The sequence below is a fragment of the Anas platyrhynchos genome, chromosome 17, assembly GCF_047663525.1.
Source record: "Anas platyrhynchos isolate ZD024472 breed Pekin duck chromosome 17, IASCAAS_PekinDuck_T2T, whole genome shotgun sequence".
NCBI classification, from domain to species: Eukaryota; Metazoa; Chordata; class Aves; order Anseriformes; family Anatidae; genus Anas; species Anas platyrhynchos.
Window position 1 is genome coordinate 1,929,623 of NC_092603.1, and position 15,505 is coordinate 1,945,127.

Below are 15,505 nucleotides of genomic sequence, written 5' to 3' on the forward strand. Positions count from 1 at the left end.
TGTCTTCGTGCTCAGGCCCAAGGGCAACACCAAGGCAATGTGCAGGGGAGGGTGGGCAGCTGGGACAGAGCAGCCCAGGGCTGGCCTCTCACCCTGCCCACACCCACTGGGCACCAGCCATGGGCTGTGACCAGCTCTCCCCTCTCCTTCCAGCATGGAGAAAGTTTCTGCTGCCTCACAATACAGGTAGGTGTGCATTGGGTTGCCCTCTGAGGTGCTTCTCCTGCCCCTGGTGGGGCATGTTCAGGAGCCAAGAGGTGCCCCATCTCCTGCCCCGTGGGGCAGCTCCTGGCCCCGAGCTGGGGAAAGCCTGCCCAGGGCTGAGCTCTGCCCCTAATGGCCTGGCTCCTTCTGTCCCTGCAGTGAAGGTGACCCTGGATCCACACACGGCTCATCCCCACCTTGTTGTGTCTCAGGACAACAGCAGTGTGAGATGTGAAAATGAATTGCAGCAGGTGTCTGAAACACCTGAGAGATTTGACGATAGTTGCTGCGTGCTGGGCCGTGAGGAGTTCAGAGAGGGGAGACATTGCTGGCAGGTGGAGATGGAGGGAGAGTGGTTGAAGTATTCTTGGTGGGCTCTAGGGGTAGCCAGGGCATCTGTGGAGAGGAAGAAGTGGATAGACACAAGCACTGAAGAAGGGATCTGGGCTGTGGAGCACTTTCATGGACAACTCAAGTCTCTCAAATCTCCTCCCACTCCCTTGCCCCTGTCCCCTGTCCCCACGAGGATCTGGGTATGTCTGGACTGTACCCAAGGGCAGGTGTCTTTTGTCAATGCTGACAATGGGGTTGAGATCTTCACTTTCACAGAAGCCTCTTTCAATGGGGAGAGCATCCACCCCTGGTTCTTTCGGGGGACAGAGAGAATTCAGCTGTGCCTGAGGGACAGCACCCCCAAGACCCTGTCCCCAGCCCTGGGGGGCTCCTGCCCTTCTCCAGACACTCCTCAAACACCTCTCCTTCATCCTGCAGGAGCAGCACAGGAATGAGGGGCACTGGGGACAGGGGCTGCCCCATGTTCCTCCCTGCTGCTGGAGGAGGGCTGGGATGCTGCAAGCAGGGGCCAGGCCCCTTGCAGCCCCTGGGCTCTGCCCTGCACGCGGCTCCTGTGCTGGGGCACAAGCCCTGCTGGCACCCACGGGTCTCAGCCTGCCTCTGAGCCCCAACGGGCAGCACAGGGGCTGCAGCAGCTCTCCACGCTCCTCTCCCCTCTGCTTGCACTGCTTGCAGACCCCAGGGCAAGGGATGTGGTCACCGTGTGCTGACAGCAATTGCAGACCACCTTTGCCTCCTAGGTTGGGGTTGATGTGTTCTATGTGCCTGGTGCTGAGCATGAGCAGCCTGTGGGGGCTCTTTGTTCCCTCCTCTGGAGCACATCCATGCAAGACATTGCAGCAGCAGGACTGTGTCAAATAAAGTTTTGTACAGGAAAATGGTGTCTGGCAGTGGCATTTCTTGGTTGCTTTCTTTCCTGAGGCTTTGCTGCCTGGGAAGGCGTCTTGCAGCAGACTGTCTCCTTGGTGTTGGTCCTGAGAGTCAGAGCCAAGAGGAACCAAAGCACCAACTGCCCCTTGGTTCTCCATCTGTTCCCTGGCACCCCCTTGTCCCAGCTGGGTCATTGCCCTGCCCTGGGCTAGACAGGGTAATGACCCAGCTGGGACAAGGGGATCCCCAAGAGCTTCCATCCTCCCATCACACAGGATTGGTAGAGGCTCTGCCTGCAGGGGGGGTGCTCACGAGCTTTTTGAAGTCCTCCTAGCAGAGGCAGCAGGTGGCGTCAACCTTAAAGCTGTCCATCAGGTCCTTTCATGCCATCTCCATGTCCCATGTTTCTCTTCTACCACCCAAGGTGTTCCCGTGGCTGTTTTATTTTCCACTGCTCAGGGCAGGGTTCAGCCAGAAATGGGCTTGCAGGAGCCATGGGGCCACCCCAGCTTCACCAACCGTCAGCAATCAATAACAATCCTGCACTCCCAGAAAACCAGTGCCACTTTTTGCACCTTGTTTAAAAGCAAGCAGGGAAACAAGCTGACATTCTTGACCCAAATTCATTGCGGTGTGTTTTAAACATCGCAGCATTAAAATCAGGAGCAGACACAGTGCAGAAACAGGGGAAGGAAATGCGTTCGGAAGACACTGCATCCGATAAAAGCAGGTGATCCAAACAGACTGAACCTCAGTGAGATGGAGCCTCCGTGGCTGCAGGACTCCCTTGGCCTCTTCGAAGGTTTAACTATATGAAGGTGGGAAGCTAAGAATAGGTTTTGAACCCAGCTACACAATGAGGAGACACAGATGCTCTCCTCCAGCTGGTTCTCAATGAGAAGCTGAGTGGTCTCCACACCCAACCATCCGTTTTCATGCACGTGGGGTCTCACCATCCCAAAATCCCATCATCCTTCATCCCATTGAGATCCCACCATCCTCACACCCCATCCTCTTTAATCCCAGCAGGGTCCCACCATCACAAAACCCCATTGTCCTCCACTCCAGTGGGGATCCACCACCACAAACCCCATCCACCTTCACCCCAGTGGGGTCTCAGCATCTCCAAAACCCCATCATCCTCCATTCCACTGGGCTCTCACCAACCCCAAACCTCAAAACCCTCCACCCACTGCAGTCCTACCATCCTCTCAGCCAATTATCCTACATCCCACTGGGCTCCCACCATCCCCAAAGCCATCCCAGGGCCAGGGACTGACTGACCACCACGTTCTCTAAGTGCTACTTGAAGCTGTACCATGACCACCAGCTGCATGCCTGGTCCTCCTCAATTCACAGATGTAATCTTCAGAGGGTTGTTTGGGAAGAACAGTAAAAGTTAGGCTCCACATGGCTTTTCTGGTGGAGGAGGAGGGCTGAGGGAACAGTGAAGCCCATCCCGCAGTCAGGGCACTGATGGGGTTTCCCTACCAAGTGCTTTTTCCAAAGTTGGTTGAACGCCGAGCTTTCAGAGAAGGCTTCCCCGCAGTCACAGCAGGGATAAGGGGGTTGTCCCCAGTGAGTCCTGAGATGGGCTAAGTAGACTGAATTCTCTTCAGGGCTATACTGCACTGGGGATATTTATAGGTCCCCCAGCCTGCCCGCTGGCAGGACAGAGCAAGAAGCTGAAAAGTCCTTGGCTTGGTGTAAGCACTGCTCTGCAATAATTGAAACATCAGCATGTTATCAGCACTCTGCTCATCCTAAGCCAAAACATAGCATTCTACCAGCTACAAGGAGGAAAATTAACTCTATCCTAATTGAAACCAGGACAGGATTTCATGATGACATCAGCCAGTTTTCTTGGTACTCTGGGATGAATCCCATCAGGCCCTATAGTCTCCACCTGTAGGAGCAAATTGCATGCTAATTCAGTATTTGCTGGGAGTTTATCATTCCTGCTCTCACGGTCCTCCAGCTGAGGGCAACTGGGGTCCCAGAGCCCATTGTCAGTGTTGAAGACAAAGGCAAAAAAAGCATTAAACATGCCCCTGTTTTTGAGGAGACCATCCCCATCAAGTAAAGGACCACTGTTTTCTCCGGTTCTACTTTTGCTGTTCAGATATTTTATAAAACTCAGTTTTATTTCCCCCAACAGTTCTGTCAAGCTTCAACTCAAATTGAGCTTTAGCCATATGAATTCACCCTGATAAGGACTAGGGCAGCAGATTCTGAGGCATCGCATAGTTCCTTAAAGAACAGTTCATCCATGTCATCATCCTAGCTGCATGCAGAAGCTGTCCCTCTGGTCCTTGGAATCCATTTCCACACTAAAGTGTCCACCGTGCTGCAGAAGGGCTTTGCTTCCCAGAGGGCAAAAGGTCTGCCCATTTCTGCCTCTTTGAATGGGCAGAGCTGGGAGTGGGGCTGACTCATTGCCCGCACCACCTTGGGAAAAGGGTGGCACTGAGATGCTCGGCAGCCAGCTGTGCCTCTTTCCCTGCAGCCTCCAATGTCACTCTGCTCTGCAGCATCTTGCACCCATCCCCCAAGGGTCAGGGCTCCTCCCAGAGGGTTACCGCAGACAAGAGCTGAGCAGAAGTTGGTGAAGTCACGTGTAGCCTTCTAGTTCCTGCAGCTATGGTGGGTGCTGAGAGGGACGACTATTTTGGTGAGACTGCCTTGGAGAAGAACACCTGGGGCTGCCTTCTGTGTCCCCCAGCCCATGATAAGCGTAGGCTCTGCACCCTGCCCAAGGCGGTGCTGGCTGTGGCTCCCTGTGCCCAGGCCTGCAGCCCCTCAGTACCTTACTCTTCTACCCCCAGATCCTGCTCCCGCTGCAGCACAGATGGGGCTCTACAGGTTCTGCGGCCGCCCCAGCCTCACCGGCCATGCCAGCGGCTTCCTGACTTCCCTCGTCACTCTGCACCTTCTCCAGCTGGGCTCAGGTAGGATCCTGCAGGGTTGCTGGGGGCTCTCCCCCCTGTGCATGCAGATGTGCTGCAATAGGGCAGGGGAGCGGCTCCAGGGTAGGGGGACCAGAGCCCAGAGCTTGTTCCCCGCTGGGTTTCACTTTCCCTTTGGTTCTTTCACACAATATGGGCGCTGCCTTGACTGCCCTTTCTGGCTCTTCTTCTCCTGCCCAAAAGCTGCAGAGAGGGCTCCCACTCCCAGCACACCTCCTTCTCCTGCACGTCCTCCCTCTCCCTCTCCTGTTTCCCTGGTGGTTTCCCATGGGACACGGGGGACACAGCACGCACCAACTCACACACAGCTCGCCCTTTGTCACTCACTGCACCTAAATTTACAATAGCAAAATCTCACTGCCTCTCTGTGCCCTTCTCCATTGCCCAGCCCAGCTCACAGTGGTGGGACCAGGCCACTCTGTCACTGCCACCGTGGGGCAGGATGTCGTGCTGCCCTGCCACTTGTCCCCTCAACGCGATGCTCGCAGCTTGGAGGTCAGGTGGATCCGGGCCAAGTTCTCTGAGACAGTGCACCACTACCGCAATGGAGAGGACCTGTACAGGGAGCAGATGGGGGCATATGCCGGGAGGACAGAGTTGGCCAGGGATGGTCTCTCTGCTGGAAGCCTGCACTTGCGAATCACGGGGCTGAGACCCTCTGATGATGGCCAGTACGTCTGCACTGTGAGAGATGCTCATGTTTATGACGAAGCCATTGTGGAGCTGGAGGTGTCAGGTTAGTGGCTGGGTTGAGGCATTCAAGGGATGGTGCAGGTGTCCCCATATCTGTGTGTCCCACCCAGGACCCGGTCCCATATTCATGGCCATCTACGAGGCCTTGCAAACAGTACAGTGTGATGGGGCTTCTCCTCTGTCAGTGACCACTTGTCCAGGAAGAAGTACACCTGTGCCCTTGCAGGCTTTTTATTGAGAGAAAGCTGCATGAATGCAATGATTTAATTCAGTCTCAGGGACCCTCATTGAACTCCATCCCCATGCTGTTGTATGGACAATGGGCACAGGTTTCTGAGCAGGTCCTTCAGCTGTGCCAACAATAGGTGCGGGTTAGGGGTGAGAGTGGCTCCGTGGAGTGCCCGGTCCCTAAGCCCCTGTGACCATGGCTGCCCTGGGCTGTGTCTGGCATGGGAGCTGATGGGGTCTTTGCCTTGAAATGAATCCCTCCCAAAGCGCAGCCCCAGCCACGTGCTCTTTCCCCAGCCACAGGCACTGACCCCCACCTCTCCCTGGGAGGCTACGAGGCCGGAGGCGTCCGGGTGCTGTGTCGATCGGCCGGCTGGTACCCGCTGCCGCAGCTGCTGTGGAGGGATGCTCGCGGGCAGCACCTGTCCTCGGTCTCCCAGACACATTCCCAAGACCAGGAGGGGCTCTTTGAAATCGAAGGCGCCGTCATCATGACCGGGAGCGTGGAGGGGCCCTTGTCCTGCGTGGTCAGGAAAAGCCGCCTCCAGCAGGAACGGGAATCATCCCTGAACATTGCAGGTACAAATGGCACAGCCAGGGTGAGGTGTTCCTGGCCCCTGCACTTGTCCTGACCCAGGAGAAGTCTGGGTCTTGCTCTTCTAACCCCAGCCATGTAAACACAGCCCTTTTCCTTTTGCCTTTTTTCAGCTCCCTTTTTCATAAACGCCCAGCCCTTGATAGTGGTTCTGGTCCTGGTCCTGGTGTTTTTGGCTGTGTCCATTTGCCTCGGTGTTTATCTCTTTCGAAAGCAAGGTAAGCTGGCAGCACAGGGATGGAGTGGAGGGAGGTGTTCTGCAGGGACCCCCCTGGGTCTGGAGCGGGGCTGAGCCCTGGCCCAGGGAGGTGCATAGGAGGAGGAAGGGAATGTTCTCCTGGGGATACCAAAGGCCTTCGGATCCTCTTGGGTGGGAGGCCAGGGAGCATGGCTGCAGCGTGGGGCTGGTGGCAAGGCGCAGCCCCCCTGCACATGTTCCCACCCAGCAACAAAGCTGCTCTGCTCACCACCTGTTCCTTCGCCTTTGCTTTTCAGCGGCACAGAGCTGAGAGCTGGGAGAGTCCTTGCAGTCCCTGCCCCCAGCCCCTGGGGAAGTGGTGTCCCTGCGGGAGGGCCTGGTCTGGGTGGGCTCTGAGGGCTTGTGTGCTGGTGGCTCGGGGGTGCTGGAGGAGCAGCTGGAGCCTGGGGTGGGAGTGGGGAGTGCTGGGGCTGGAGCTGCCCTGGGCACGGGACACGGCCGGGATGGCTGAAAGGAACGGGGATCAAGGTGGGGACGGGGAGCGAGCTGTGGGGCTGCCCCACTCAGCACTGATGCTTTCGGGAAACGGGCATTCTCCAGCAATCCTTTCTTCACTTCTGTAATGGCTTAAGTGGCACAAAGATAAAAGCTGCAGAAATGTCAGTCCTTAAAGTTCTGCTTACAATAGCATTGTACAAAGCTGTACCACAATGACTATTTCTTTAGTCCCACCTCTGATCAAGGCAGTGTTTTACCCTTTCATGGGATGTCATAAGGTCAGCTACGGGCTAAGCAAGTCTTCCCTCAGGCTTTACTTTCTTACCCATCATATATTACTTTCAGTTTCCTTTTCAGAGAAACAAGCTGCAGAACTGGGTGAGTATCACATTCCTTGGGCCCCATGGCCACGCTAAGGCAATGTGAGGGGAGGGTGGGCAGCTGGGACAGAGCAGCCCAGGGCTGGCCCCTCACCCTGCCCACACCCACTGGGCACCAGCCATGGGCTGTGACCAGCTCTCCCTTCTCCTTCCAGCATGGAGAAAGTTTCTGCTGCCTCAAAATACAGGTAGGTGTGCATTGGGTTGCCTGCTGGGGTGCTTCTCCTGCCTCTGGTGGGGCATGTTCAGGTGCCAAGAGGTGCCCCATCTCCTGCCCCGTGGGGCAGCTCCTGGCCCCGAGCTGGGGAAAGCCTGCCCAGGGCTGAGCTCTGCCCCTGATGGCCTGGCTCCTTCTGTCCCTGCAGTGAAGGTGACCCTGGACCCACACACGGCTCATCCTGAACTTGTTGTGTCTCAGGACAACAGCAGTGTGAGATGCGAAATTGGACGGCAGCAGGTTCCTGACACACCAGAGAGATTTGAGAACCGGTGGTGTGTGCTGGGCCTTGAGGAGTTCAGAGAGGGGAGGCACTGCTGGTTGGTGGAGGTGGAGGGAGAGTGGCTAAAGTACTCAGGGTGGGCTGTGGGGGTGGCCAGGGCTTCTGTGGAGAAAAGGAAGTGGATGAACATGAGCCCTGAAGGAGGGATCTGGGCTCTGCAGTGCGATGAGGGGCAGCTCAAGTCTCTCACATCTCCTCCCACCCCCTTGTCCCTGTCCCCTATCCCCACGAGGATCTGGGTCTGTCTGGACTGTACCCAGCAGCACGTGTCTTTCATCAACGCTGACAATGGGGTCCAGATCTTCACTTTCAGAGCAGCCTCCTTCAATGGGGAGAGAATCCGCCCCTGGTTCTGGCTGGATAAATCGGGAATTCAGCTGTACCTGAGGGACAGCACCCACCAGACCTCGTCCCCAGCCCTGGGGGTCTCCAGCCCTTTTCCAGACACTCCTGCATCACCTCTACTTGGTCCTGCAGGAGCAGAACAGGTATGAGGGGCAATGGGGCCAGGGGCTGCCCCAGGCTCCTCCCTGCTGCTGGAGGAGGGCTGGGATGCTGCAAACAGGGGCCAGGCCCCTTGCAGCCCCTGGGCTCTGCCCTGCACGGGCAGAGTCTCACGGGCAGAGGCAGGTCTCACCCTGCCTCTGAGCCCCAGCGGGCAGCACAGGGGCTGCAGCAGCTCTCCACGCTCCTCTCCCCTCTGCTTGTACTGCTTGCAGACCCCAGGGCAAGGGATGTGGTCACCGTGTGCTGCTGGCCATTGCAGGCCACCTTTGCCTCCTAGGTTGGGGTTGATCTTTGCTTTGTGCCTGGTGCTGAGCATGAGCAGCCTGTGGGGGCTCTTTGTTCCCTCCTCTGGAGTATATCTATCCAAGACCCAGCAGCAGCAGACTGTGGCAAATAAAGTTTTGTACAGGAAGACGGAGTCTGGCAGTGGCATTTCCTGGGTGCTTTGTGTCCTGAGGCCTTGCTGCCTGGGAAGGCGTCTTGCAGCAGACCGTCTCCTCACACGCCTTGCCCTGCAGAGCCTTCGCCGTCCTCGTAGCCCTCCCTTGGAGGCTCTCGCACAGTTTCACGCCCTTCATCTGCTGCAGTGCAGTGCTCGAGGCGAGGCCGCAGCAGGCTGAGCAGAGCGGGATGATCCCTTCCCTCGGCCGGCCAGCAGTGCCCTGCCTGAGGCACCCCAGGGCACGCTTCGCCCTTTGGGGTCCCATGCCATGGCCCCCACACACCCGATATTCTTGGTGAGACACCGTAGGAGTGCGTGAGCCTCTGCTCTATGCCCAGGACACTGCAGAGACACCAGCGGGGCTTGTGGAGCATCTTTATTTTAGGAGATGGGGCCAACCGGGAGCCACCGGTGCCAGGAGGTGTCTGACTGGGGGTCCTCAGATGCTGCCTGGGGAAGGGGGGGACACAAAGGGTGAGAGATGGGGTGATTCACCCCTCGCTGATGTGGACGGGAATGGGGACACCGTTACCTGCGGGGTAGTTGTCTCCAGGGAGGGGAGTGTAACCTGTGGGGGGAGAAGAGGAGTGAGCAGAGTCCTCGTCACCCTTGACCACGGCCCCAACTCTCCCTGGACACTCACCTGGGGCGGGAGGCCTGGCCCTGAAGCGGTAGACGCCGGCGAGAAAGAAGCCAAGTCCCAGCACCATCAGCACGGTGGCCACCATTATGGTCAACTCTGGCATTAGTCCAGGACCTGCGGGGTCACGGCCGGGTGAGTGGCAGCAAGGAGCCAAGACCGCCGGCCTCCGAGTGCGGTCCTGCTCCTCTCCACTCACTCCCCATGCGACATCCCCATGCGAGGACCTGTGCAATGCCCCTGTGCCACACCCTGCAAGAGGCATGGCTATCTGCAACATCCCCTTGCAAAGGGCAATGCAATGTTCTGTGCAGTACTCCTTGCAACATCCCCCTGCGACGTCCTCACACAGTGTGCACTGCAACACCCCCATGCAATGCCCGGTGCAACATCTTGCCAAGGCGATCATATCCAGGGAAGACTTTCTGCAGCAGAGCACGGGATCCCATAAGCAGGGCTATTTTTTTACAGCATCAAGCCCACTTGAAGGAGCCGCCAGGACCCAGCAGCCCTCACCACGGAGGATGACAAGGCGTAGGCAGAGCCAGCAGCACGTCCTGCCCGGCCATTCAAAAGTAGCACCTGGGGAGCGCGACGACCAGGAATATGGTGACCATGGTGTGTGAACAGGGCATGGCGAATCAGAAGGGAGTGGCAGGCCGTTCATGCAGGTAGGGCGAGCAGGGAGGGCAGAGCGTTGCCCCCCGGACCATACGAACACCTCCTCTAACGGCGGTCTACCGCTAGCTAGGCTGCAATGGTCTCCACCAGGCACAGTGCACTCTCTAGCAAGTCTGTACACACCCAGACTGACTGCCCGCTCAAAAATGCACCAGTTCAGGTCTCTGGGTGCAGGGAGCGTCTGAGCCTCTTGCTGTCATCTGTAGGAGGCTCTATGTGAGTGTGAGGTGCGAGCAGGTGGATGACCTGGTCCGCCTGGTGGCAGAACTCAAGGAGGAGGTGGAGAGGTTGCGGGCTATCAGGGAGTGTGAGCGGGAGACAGAGTGGTGGGGCAACTCCGTGCGGGGCCTGAAGGAGAGGTACTGGGATGAGACACCCCAAATGGGGGTGGACCCCCTCCCCTGTCGCTCTCAGGCAGAGGGAGGGGACCTAGGAGTTGAGGAGGAATGGAGACAGGTCCCTGCTCGACATCGCAGGTGATGCCCTCCCCAAAAGGCCCCACCTTCCCAGGTGCCCTTCCACAACAGGTTTGCGGCCCTGGAGCTTGAGAGACCGGTAGCTGAGGAAGAGGTAGAAAGTGTAGCCAGGAGGATGCCTAGGGTGAGGAAGTCGACTCCATGCCTCAGGACTGCTATCCTCCTTTGATAGTCCAGGCTGGCAGTGATGACATTGAGGAGAGAAGCCTGAAGGCTATCAAACGGGACGTTAGGGGACTGGGGCAGTTAGTGGATGGAGCGGGAGTACAGGTGGTGCAGATCTCCACACTGCAGCCCATGGAGGAGCCATATGAATTTCCACCCTACAAAGGCAAACAGTACCTCTGCAGTCTTTCCATGTTGCCTGACTTCCCTTCCAGCAAACAGGAACTTTCCTTATCCACCTAAGCTCTAGAAGAAGGTCCCTGCCCATCTGAGCAAACCTTCTGCCACAGCTGCTTTACTGGAGCCGGGAGAGGCACAGGCATGTTGCCTTCAGCACCCTGGGCAAAGGGTGGCAGCTCTGGGCTCGGCACCCAGCTGTGCCCCGTTCCCTGCAGCCTCCGATCCTGCTCAGCTCTTCACTGCCATCTCTCCACATTTTCCCATTGCTCACAGTTTGATTCCTCCTTGCATGCGTGGAGATGAACGACCTTAGCCAGTGGCTTTCCCTGGAGGTCTGGAGACGCCCCCACTGGGGTCAAGCCTCTCGTGCTTGCTAAAGGCAGTGGACTGGGCACACAGCTACAATGGGATGGTGGTGCCAGCCCTGCAGAGCTCCCCAGACATTGCCCCATGGGCAGAGCTGTTCCAGGAGGGTTATTGCAGCCAGGAACAGGGCAAAGGTTGGGAAAGTTGGGTGGAGACTTGTACTTTCTGCAGCTCTGCTGGGTGCCGTGAGGGACATCTACCTTGGCTTGGAGAAAAACCCCTGGGGGGCCCCCTGCCCCCTGGGGGACCTCTCTCTCAGATGGGGCTCCCCTGGGGCTGCAGCCACCCCAGCCTCACCGGCTATGCTAGGGGCCTCCTGACTTCCCTCATCACTCTGCTCCTCCTACAGCTGGGCTCAGGTAAGATCCTGTGGGGCTGCTGGGGGCCCCTGTGAAGGCACACATGCTGCTGTGGGACAGGGGAGCGGCTTTGGGAAGGGGGGTCTGGAGCCCACAGCTCGCCCATGTTGGGTTTCACTTTCACTTTGGTTCTTTCACGCAACATGGCTGCTGCCTTGCCTGCCCTTTCTGTGTCTCCTTCACCCACCTAAATGCTGCAGAGAGGGATCCCACTCCCAGCACACCTCCTTTTCCTATATGTCCTCCCTGTGTTTCTCCTCTTTCCCTGGTGTTTTCCCACGATACACAAGGGACGCAGCACGCACCAACTCACGCACAGCTCCCCCTTTGACACTCATTGCCCCTAAATTTACAATGGCAAAATCTCACCACCTCTTTGTGCCCTTCTCCATTGCCCAGCCCAGCTCAGAGTGGTGGGACCAGGACACCCTCTCACTGCCATTCTTGGGCAGGACGTCGTGCTGCCCTGCCACTTGTCCCCTCAACGCGATGCTCGCAGCTTGGAGGTCAGGTGGATTCGGCACAGGTTACCTGAGACAGTGCACCACTACCACAATGGAGAGGACCTGTACGGGGAGCAGATGGAGGCATATGCCGGGAGGACAGAGTTGGCCAGAGATGGTCTCTCTGTTGGAAACCTGGACTTGCGAATCATGGGGCTGAGACCCTCTGATGATGGCCAGTACATCTGCACTGTGGGAGATGCTGATGCTTATGCTGAAACCATAGTGGAGCTGGAGGTGTCAGGTTAGTGGCTGGGGTGATACATCCAAGGGGTGGTGCAGGTGTCCCTGGGTTTGTGTGTCCCACCCAGGACCCGGTCCCATCCTCATGGCCACCTACGTGCCCTTTCGAACTGTAGAGTGTGATGAGCCTTCTCCTCTGTCAGTGAGCACTTGTCCACCAAGAAGTACACCTGTGCCCTTGCAGGCTTTTTATTGAGAGAGAGCTGCATGAATGCAATGATTTAATTCAGTCTCAGGGACCCTATTTGAACTCCATCCCCATGGTGTTGTGTGGGCAGTGGGCACAGGTTTCTGAGCAGGTCCTTCAGCTGTGCCAACAATAGGTGCGGGTTAGGGGTGAGAGTGGCTCCTTGAAGCGTCCAGTCCCTGAGCCCCTGGGGACATGGCTTGTCTGTGCTGTGTCTGGCATGGGAGCAGATGGGGTCTTTGCCTTGGAACTGAATTCCTCCCCAAGTCAAGCCCCAAACACGCGCTCTTACCCCAGCCACAGGCACTGACCCCCACCTCTCCCTGGGGGGCTACGAGGCCGGAGGCGTCCGGGTGCTGTGTCGATCGGCCGGCTGGTACCCGCTGCCGCAGCTGCTGTGGAGGGATGCTCGCGGGCAGCACCTGCCCTCGGTCTCCCAGACACATTCCCAGGACCAGGAGGGGCTCTTTGAAATCGAAGGCACCGTCATCGTGACCGGGAGCGTGGAGGGGCCCTTGTCCTGCGTGGTCAGGAACAGCTGCCTCGAGGAGGAAAAGGAATCATCCCTGCACATTGCAGGTACAAATGGCACAGCCAGGGTGAGGTGTTCCTGGCCCCTGCACTTGTCCTGAGCTGCGAGAAGTCTGGGTCTTGCTCTTCCATCCATGGACATGTAAACACAGCCCTTTTCCTGGTGCCTTTTCTCAGTTCCCTTCTTCCACAACACCCAGCCCTGGATGGTGGCTCTGGCTCTGGTCCTCGTGCTTTTGGCTGTGTCCATTGGCCTCAGTGTTTATCTCTTCCGAAAGCAAGGTAAGCTGGCAGCGCAGGGATGGAGCGCAGGGAGGTGTTCTGCGGGGACCCTTCTTGGGTCTGGAGCAGGGCTGAGCCCTGGCCCAGGGAGATGCGTAGAAGGAGGAAGGGAATGTTCTCCTGGGGATGCCAAAGGCCTTAGGATGGTCTTGGGCCTTTGTCTTGGGCAAGGAAGGCAGGGGAGAAGGCAAGGGGCCTTGGGTGGGAGGCCAGGGAGCATGGCTGCAGCATGGGGCTGGTGGCAAGGTGCAGCCCCCCTGCACTTGTTCCCACCCAACAACCAAGCTGCTCTGCTCACCACCTGTTCCTCCGCCTTTGCTTTTCAGCGGCACAGAGCCGAGAGCTGGGAGAGTCCTTGCAGTCCCTGCCCCCAGCCCCTGGGAAGTGGTGTTGTCCCTGTGGGAGGGCCTGGTCTGGGTGGGCTCTGAGGGCTTGTGTGCTGGTGGCTCGGGGGTGCTGGAGGAGCAGCTGGAGCCTGGGGTGGGAGTGGGGAGTGCTGGGGCTGGGGCTGCCCTGGGCATGGGGCACGGCCAGGATGGCTGAAAGGAACGGGGATCAAGGTGGGGACGGGGAGCGAGCTGCGGGGCTGCCCCGCTCTGCAATGACGCTTCTGGGACAGGAACGGAATATCCTCCAACAATCTTTTTTTCATTTCGGTAATGTCTACGGTACCACTGGGATATAATCTGCACAAGTGTCTGTGTTTCCAGATGCACTAAGAGCATTGTTCATAGCTGGACCACTATGTTTTTGGTCCCACCTTGGAACAAGGCTGTATTATCCCAGTCATGGGATGTGTTCAGGGTCTAACATAGGCTGAACAACTCTCCCTCTGATCATGCATTACTTTCACTTTCCTTTTCAGAGAAACAAGCTGCAGAGCTGGGTGAGTGTCCTGGTGCTTCGACACATGGCTATGCCAAGGCAATGTGAGGGAGGGTGGGCAGCTGGGACAGAGCAGCCCAGGGCTGGCCCCTCACCCTGCCCACACTCACTGGGCACCAGCCATGGGCTGTGATCAGCTCTCCCCTCTCCTTCCAGCATGGAGACGGTGTCTACTGCCTCATAATAGAGGTAGGTGTGCATTGGGTAGCCCTCTGAAGTGCTTCTCCTGCCCCTGGTGGGGCATGTTCAGGAGCCAAGAGGTGCCCCATCTCCTGCCCCGTGGGACAGCTCCTGGCCCCGAGCTGGGGAAAGCCTGCCCAGGGCTGAGCTCTGCCCCTGATGGCCTGGCTCCTTCTGTCCCTGCAGTGAAGGTGACCCTGGATCCACACACGGCTCATCCCTGGCTTGTGGTGTCTCAGGACAACAGCAGTGTGAGATGCGGAAGTGAACGGCAGCAGGTCCCTGACACACCAGAGAGATTTGACTGTCAGTGCTGCCTGCTGGGCTGTGAGGAGTTCAGAGAGGGGAGACACTGCTGGTTGGTGGAGGTGGAGGGAGAGCGGCTAAAGTATTCACGGTGGGCTGTGGGGGTGGCCAGGGCTTCTGTGGAGAGAAAGAAGTGGATCAACATAATCCCTGAAGAAGGGATCTGGGCTCTGCAGTACTATGAGGGGCAGCTCAAGTCTCTCACATGGCCTCCCACTCCCGTGTCCCTGTCCCATGTTCCCACAAGGATTTGGGTCTGTCTGGACTGTACCCAGGGACAGGTGTCTTTTATCAATGCTGACAATGGGGTCCAGATCTTCACTTTCAGAGCAGCCTCCTTCAATGGGGAGACCATCCACCCCTGGTTCCTGTTGTGGACACGGGGAATTCAGCTGTGCCTGAGAGACAGCACACTACCGACCCCATCCCGAGGCCTTGGGACCTCCTGCCCTTCTCCAGACACTCCTGCATCACCTCTCCTTGATCCTGCAGGAGCAGCAAAGGAATGAGGGGCAGGGGTTCCCTGCATTCCTCCCTGCTGCTGGTGGAGGGCTGGGATGCTGCAAGCAGGAACCAGGCCCCTTGCAGCCCCTGGGCTCTGCCCTACCCAGGACTCCTGGACTGGGGCACAAGCCCTGCTGGCACCCACGGGTCTCACCCTGCCTCTGAGCCCCAGCAGGCAGCACAGGGGCTGCAGCAGCTCTCCACGCTCCTCTCCCCTCTGCTTGCACTGCTTGCAGACCCCAGGGCAAGGGATGTGGTCACCGTGTGCTGCCGGCCATTGCAGGCCACCTTTGCCTCCTAGGTTGGGGTTGATCCATGCTCTGTGCCTGGTGCTGAGCATGAGCAGCCTGTGGGGGCTCTTTGTTCCCTCCTCTGGAGCACATCTATGCAAGATGCAGCAGCAGGACTGTGTCAAATAAAGTTTTGTACAGGAAGATGGAGTCTGGCAGTGGCATTTCCTGGGTGCTTTGTGTCCTGAGGCCTTGCTGCCTGGGAAGGCGTCTTGCAGCAGACCGTCTCCTCACACGCCTTGCCCTGCAGAGCCTTCGCCGTCCTCGTAGCCCTCCCTTGGAGGCTCTCGC

At 58.0% G+C, this 15,505-nt stretch overlaps 2 protein-coding genes and 1 long non-coding RNA gene across 4 annotated transcripts; all 3 read left to right on the top strand.

The window, feature by feature from the left end:
* Positions 1-1,436, top strand: LOC139998942 (uncharacterized). The gene is made up of 2 exons (XR_011803893.1): positions 1-186; positions 364-1,436. It is a non-coding gene; the product is annotated as an uncharacterized lncRNA (long non-coding RNA).
* Positions 1,437-3,861: 2,425 nt separating this feature from the next.
* Positions 3,862-8,408, top strand: LOC139998890 (butyrophilin subfamily 1 member A1-like). 2 transcript variants are annotated; one of them, XM_072024843.1, is made up of 8 exons: positions 3,862-4,162; positions 4,254-4,376; positions 4,783-5,130; positions 5,613-5,894; positions 6,024-6,128; positions 6,953-6,985; positions 7,143-7,175; positions 7,353-8,408. In XM_072024843.1, exons 1-8 carry the CDS (start codon positions 4,069-4,071, stop codon positions 7,979-7,981), a joined length of 1,647 nt encoding a protein of 548 aa, XP_071880944.1. In that variant the 5' UTR covers positions 3,862-4,068; the 3' UTR covers positions 7,982-8,408. The 2 variants fall into 2 exon arrangements, with proteins under 2 accessions (XP_071880944.1, XP_071880945.1); XM_072024844.1 differs by having other exon boundaries at positions 3,864-4,099.
* Positions 8,409-10,981: 2,573 nt separating this feature from the next.
* On the top strand, positions 10,982-15,352 carry LOC113845409 (butyrophilin subfamily 1 member A1-like). The gene is made up of 7 exons (XM_038172231.2): positions 10,982-11,303; positions 11,703-12,050; positions 12,534-12,815; positions 12,945-13,049; positions 13,915-13,935; positions 14,091-14,123; positions 14,301-15,352. Exons 1-7 carry the CDS (start codon positions 10,988-10,990, stop codon positions 14,927-14,929), a joined length of 1,734 nt encoding a protein of 577 aa, XP_038028159.2. The 5' UTR covers positions 10,982-10,987; the 3' UTR covers positions 14,930-15,352.
* Positions 15,353-15,505: the final 153 nt, after the last annotated feature.

Coding starts and splice junctions, on each gene's coding strand:
- LOC113845409 (XM_038172231.2), top strand. CDS start 10,988: ATGGTGGTGCCAGCCCTGCAGAGCTCCCCAGACATTGCCCCATGGGCA. Junction 12,051..12,533: donor AGTGGAGCTGGAGGTGTCAG/GTTAGTGGCTGG, acceptor CTCTTACCCCAG/CCACAGGCACTGACCCCCAC. Junction 14,124..14,300: donor TCTACTGCCTCATAATAGAG/GTAGGTGTGCAT, acceptor CTGTCCCTGCAG/TGAAGGTGACCCTGGATCCA.
- LOC139998890 (XM_072024843.1), top strand. CDS start 4,069: ATGGTGGGTGCTGAGAGGGACGACTATTTTGGTGAGACTGCCTTGGAG. Junction 4,163..4,253: donor TCCCCCAGCCCATGATAAGC/GTAGGCTCTGCA, acceptor TTCTACCCCCAG/ATCCTGCTCCCGCTGCAGCA. Junction 7,176..7,352: donor TCTGCTGCCTCAAAATACAG/GTAGGTGTGCAT, acceptor CTGTCCCTGCAG/TGAAGGTGACCCTGGACCCA.